General features: G+C 41.2%; 1 protein-coding gene across 1 annotated transcript in view; it reads right to left on the reverse strand.

Annotated features, from left to right (window-relative positions):
- The window catches only part of TANC1 (tetratricopeptide repeat, ankyrin repeat and coiled-coil containing 1), a gene marked incomplete at its 5' end in the record, with an annotated part of 90,369 nt that extends 88,577 nt beyond the window's left edge, over positions 1–1,792 (reverse strand). The window contains one exon of the mRNA XM_049616110.1: positions 1,612–1,792. Coding sequence (XP_049472067.1) covers positions 1,612–1,792 — 181 coding nt within the window. The remainder of the gene's footprint in view (positions 1–1,611) is intronic.
- Positions 1,793–6,000: the final 4,208 nt, after the last annotated feature.

The following is a 6,000-nucleotide window of genomic DNA, read 5'->3' on the forward strand; positions in this document are numbered from 1 at the left end:
GATGAGGGTAACGGGAGGCTTGTTCTGAAATGGGCAAACAGCTTGGCAAATTTGATTATTGATATTCACTTCAAAGGATCAGGTTTTTATTTTCCTTTCAACCCCCAGAACAGAAATGACAGAACAGATCTAAAAGTAGACACCCTGCACACGTGAATTCACCACCAAGAGAGTCTTCATGTCTGTAGGATGGCCATCCTAACCACACACCACTGGGGACTCTCCCCTCTTTACCACCACTCCCGTGGCACCCTTGTCCCTCCTCAGCACAAGTCTTAGTGTAAACCTCTTACCCAAACCAAACAGCTAGATACCTGGACAGAAGGGAAAGGGTAAAATTTCTCATGCTAACACACAGGCAGCAGTATCTCTTCCCTGCCCAGAATGCCCAGCTCCTGGCCCTGTCTCATCTCCCACCCATCCTAAACTCTTATTTTTATCTTCTGCCAATTCCTCCTCTTAGCTCATTTTTAGGTTTATTTTCACCACCATCCTATTCCATTTTCCTACCATATCCTCCTCTGTACCACTCCATACTATATATCAGCAGAAACACAAAATGCACACACAGCAGTTACAACATCAAAGAGCTATATTCCTGACTACCCACAACTGGGGCAAGGAAAATGCCAGATGTCCCACAGTAGAAATATGGGGGAGTTTTCTCTTTCAGCATTACTACACAAACTATTGATGTTGTTTGTGACATTGTATGACAAAGTATTGACATTGAAGATAGAATGGGCTTCTCCAGATGGGCCAGGATTCCTAACCACAAGTTTCTGCAGGAAAATGAGATACAAGTTCAAAACATTCAAATTAAAGCCCACAGAGTTGTGACTTGGGGAGCCTCTGCTACCCCCAGAAAAGAACAAACAGGTAAATTCCCAAACTGATCAAAAAAAAAAATAAAGAACTCTGGATACATTTATGAAATGCTATCATTTGTAATGTCTGTTAGACATGTTTCCAGATCTAGGAAAAAAGAAATATATAAAATATCTCCACTAAAGATTTCAATTAATTTGGATTTTTTTTTTTTCGGCTCTTACTTCAACATTCCCTGAAGAACAACTTTAGATCTAAAAAAACAAAACAAAACAAAACAAAACAAAAACCACACACACACACAAAAAAAAAAACTTTCAAAAGCTATCAAATGCTTTTAAGAAAGCTAGTTATCATAAACTTGTCTAGTGAAAGTGCTAGCTTTTCAGCCAAAGCCTGTTGAATACTCTAAAACGACGGAGTAGCAAAAAAAAAAAAACAAAAACAAAAAAGCACCGGAAGCAATCTTCTGGCAGGCTTTCCTTATTCCCACCTACCCCCTCCACCCCCAAAGCCTGGGAGGTCAAAATTGAGAGGAAAGAAGACTCAACCCTTAAACAATGCATATGCAACCACTCAACTATTCCTATACTGTGTATATAACTCCAAGAATTTACATTAGCTAAACAGGTCTGTATAACTGCCCAAGGGGAAAAAAATCTCCCAAATACATTCAGTTTGGCAAAGCTTCCTCCTACAAGAGGCACTCAAGTTTCACTCAGAAATGGAGTATCATTATGTAAAATCTTTAGGAGGGGGGAATTATTGAAAACACATTCTTACCATTCTCATTGGGCTCTGCTGCCTTGGACACTTCTCTGAACGGTATTATAACTGCATCTCCAGGCACTCTGGGGCTTTCCACATACTTGGGCTTCCTGACGGGTCCTGCAGTGGAAAAGATCTGAGTGTGGCTAATTTTTTCCAGACGCAAACAAAGCTTCAGAATGTACAGTGTGTGTCCTCACCAGGACCCAAATATGCCTAAAGGAAGAGCCGGCCCCTTCTCCTCCCTTGAATACACACACGGTCATTTCAGTACAGACACGGGAATGTCCAGTCTGAGCTGCCAAAGAAGAAATGGGTAAGCTCAGTTTCGAGAATGTAAACTCTGACAAAAACAAAAGCCGCTCTTTTGCTATGAAGTTTCTACAGCTGTCTTTGGTGTACATCAAGTGAGTGATTTTGACATGTTCAAACCTGGACAGCTTTTGGCAAAGGGTTTTTTATTTGGAATTTGTCTCTAACTGGGACAAAGACGGTTGGGTTGCTTGGTATCTCCAAAGTCAGGAGGCAAGGATTACTAACAGCCAGCCTGAAAGATCAACACGCTCTGAGCGACCACAGAGAGCAGGCATTTTATCAGACTGGTGACGCACGGCAATTGTGTGGGGCACAGAAGGCGATGGTTTTCTTGGCACATGACAGAGGCACCTTCAGAAAAGCACAGCGGCCAGTGCAGCAGGCAACTGGGGACACAAGAGAGCCCGTAAGTCCAATCTCTTACCTCCCCCTCAACCTCAACTTATCATCAGAAAATCTGGAATTCTCAGTAAGAACGGATAGACCCCCTCACACACATTGGTGGTGGCAATGTACAGGTGCAGCCACTTTAGAAAACAGTTTGGTAGTTCCTCAAGAAGTTAAACAGTTATTGTATGACCCAGTAATTCCACCTCTATGTTCACACCATGTCCACACAGAAGTTTATATACTTGTGCGCACAGTAGCACTATCAATAGCCAAGTGTCCATCAACTATTTATAAAATGTGATATCCCATACAGTGGAATCTTATTGGGCAATAAAAAGGAATGGAGTACTGATTCATGCTACAGCATGAAACACTATGCTAAGGGAAGGAAGCCAGTCCCCATAGATCACATATTGTAGGAGTCCACCAGTGTGGAATTATCCAGAATAGGTAAATTTATTTATTTTTTTAAACTTTTTTTTTTAAGTTTATTTATTTTGAGAGAGAGAGAGAGAGACAGAGAGAGAATCAGTGGAGAAGGGGCAGAAAGAGAGGTGGACAGAGGATCTGAAGCAGGCTCTGTGCTGACAGCAGAGAGGTTGATGAGGGGCTGGAACTCATGAACCACAAGACCTGAGCTGAAGTCGGATGCTTAACTGACTGAACCACCCAGGCACCCCCTGAATAGATAAATTTATAGAAACCAAGTATGAATGGTTTTCAGGAGCTGGGGGATATGCAGGCTTGTGGGCTAATGACTAAGGGGTATCAGACTTCTTTCTGGAGTGATAAAAATGTCCTAAAGTTAGTGGTGATGGCTGCATGACCTTAGGAATATACTAAAAACTTCTACAGGGTACACTTGGAGTGAACTGTATATGTGAATTATATTTAAATAAAGCAACTTAAAAAAAGAGCACCTATTTTATTCCTTTCAAACATCACATTTGTTCCAGAATCACCCACTTTACTCTCATTTTCCTTGGTTGCCTTAAAGTGTGCTTTTAACAAGGCCACAAAGGCAGGGAACATTTCACACCAGTAAGGGACTGGATGGTGGAAAGAGTGGCATATGGGTCGACAGCCCTCCCTCCTGCTCAGTCCTGAGCCATAGCCCCGACTCTCTGGGGTCTCGGCACACTGAGGTGGTGAATCGGGCACATTCTGAGCACCCTTCTGTGTCAAACGTCTTAGGAGTCTGAGGAGTTCCGGTCAGAATATGGTTTGTGGTGAGAGATGCTGCCATCTAAAGGCTTACTGCAAGAGCATCTACATCAGTATAAAAATAATCCAACTCCCCGCCACCTACAGTGTACTACAGATTAAAACAGGCTACGTTATCAAAGAAGCTTATGGTACTTGACAAATAGGGCTATTATTTCAAACTTTAGAAACCATGGTTTTTAAATGGCTAACGCAGCATTTAATCACATGGCTATCTCCATAATTTATGTAACCCTGTCAGAAAGAGGATTTTTCAAAGGTTAAAATGGAATGCTTATGGGGGAAGAGGGAGGACCTGCTCACAATCTGAATGGAAGATGTAGGCTATACAACAGAATACAAAGCATCATTCAGATTTTATCTAAAAATACACATATCTGTATACAAATACGCATGGAGAGAAGACTGGTAGGGGAGGAGGGCGGGGAGGGTAAGGGGATACTAAAAAGTATTTGCTGTAGAGGAGCCAGAAACTAGAAGAAAGGGCCCTAACAGGGCAGGAAGAAATGGAACCAGGACAAACATGAGAACCTTTCTACACTTTTGGTTCCTGACCTATTATCTATGGTAAAAGAGATGGCTGGCGTCTCTTCCCCCATCATCTGCCCTAATAAAGAAGTAAAGCTCTTACTATTATTGTCCACTGATTCAAACTGCCCCAACCAGCATGCCATTGCTCAAGAGACACCTATAAATTTCTGCTCACCTTAAGTCTTCAGAGTATAAGGAACAGCAAATCTAATCAGATCTATTTCCAGGCTCCAATCTACCTACCCTGCATATCCTTCAAAAATATTTTCTAACAGTAAGTACTCTCTTAAAATGTGGTCTATTTCACATGGATGAAATATGAATGGTTTCACATGGATGGTTTTATGAATGATTGGAACATCGAACCCCAACGTCACCCAGAAACATCATCCAGAGCCTTCAGAAAGCATCAATGCCCATCCTTTCAATTGTCTAGGACTGTATTTTGTTCATAGGTCAATTGCTAATGATAAGAAATACTCAACATTGAGGAGTGAGGGTATTAAGAGCAGAGTGTCTGGAATTGGGCAAACCTGGATTCAAACATGGTCCCTAGCCTCCCCCAACTTGGACCTCAGTAATACCCCAGAGCTAAAAGATGAACACGTAAGCCTCCTGCTCCAAGGGGAACATCCATGAGAGCAGAGACCAGGTGGAACGGATTCCCAGGATTGGAACAGTGCCTGGCACAGTAAACAGGGATGCAAGATAGGAAAGGAGACATAGAATATACCAAAGGAAATAAAACGTGTATTCGGTGGACCCACAAGGCTAAGCACTAACATCCATTAATTCATTCAATGGTAATAACTTTGGGAGAAAAGCACTATTTCCATTTTTAGGTCAGGAAACCGAAGCTCAAATCAGTTAAACAAGTTGCTCAGAGCCCACACATGGCAAAACAGGAATTCAAATAGTTCTGTGGTCCATGCAGGTTCGAAGCCCATGTACTCAACCACCACTCAGTACTTATAAAAGTGGGAAACCCAGATAAAACATGCAGTCCTACAAAAGGCCAGAGCAGGGGAAACTTCTACCATCACCTGGTCATCCATGGACTTAGCAGAGTCAACAAATATTTTATTCATATTTATTTGTCTCTGATCACCCCTTTTACTAGGAGTTGAATATTATGAAATGAATACAGGCTTACGTGAGATAGTGCAGATCTTGCAATAAATTGAGTCAAATGAATTTTTTGTTTCTTAGTGCATTTGAAATTATGTACACACTGTAGTCTGTCACATGTGCAATAGCATTATGTCTAAAAAACAATGTACATACCTTAATTAAGAATTACTTGGGATAAGCACTGGGTGTTGTATGGAAACCAATTTGACAATAAATTTCATATTAAAAAATTTTTTTAAAAAAAGAATTACTTTATTGGGGTGCCTGGGTGGCTCAGTCCAAAGCATCTTTTGATTTCAGCTGAAGTCGTGATCTCACAGTTTGTGAGATCCAGAGCCTGCTTGGGATTCTCTTTCTCCCCCCCTCCTCTCTCTCTCTGCCCCTCCCCGGCTCACACACATGCTCTCTCTCTCAAAATAAATAGAGTTGTTTTTTTTTTTTTAAAGAATTACTTTACTGTTAACAATGTCAACTATCATCCGAGCTTTCAGTGATTAGTAATCCTTTTGCTGGTGGAAGGTCTTGCCTTGATGTTGATGGCTGTGGACAGATCACAGTGGTGGTTGCTGAAGGCTAGGATGGCTGTGGCGATTTCTTAACACAAGACAACAATGAAGTTTGCCACATCAATTGACTCTTCCATGAATGATTTCTCTATATGTGATGCTGTTTAATAGTATTTTACCCACAAAATTTCATTCATAATTAGAGTCAAACCTCTCAAATACTGCTACTACTTTATCAACTAAGTTTATGTAATATTCTAAGTCCTTTGTTGTCATTTTAACAATATTTACAGTATCTTCATGGGGA

This window comes from Panthera uncia, assembly GCF_023721935.1.
Source record: "Panthera uncia isolate 11264 chromosome C1 unlocalized genomic scaffold, Puncia_PCG_1.0 HiC_scaffold_3, whole genome shotgun sequence".
Taxonomy (NCBI): Eukaryota; Metazoa; Chordata; class Mammalia; order Carnivora; family Felidae; genus Panthera; species Panthera uncia.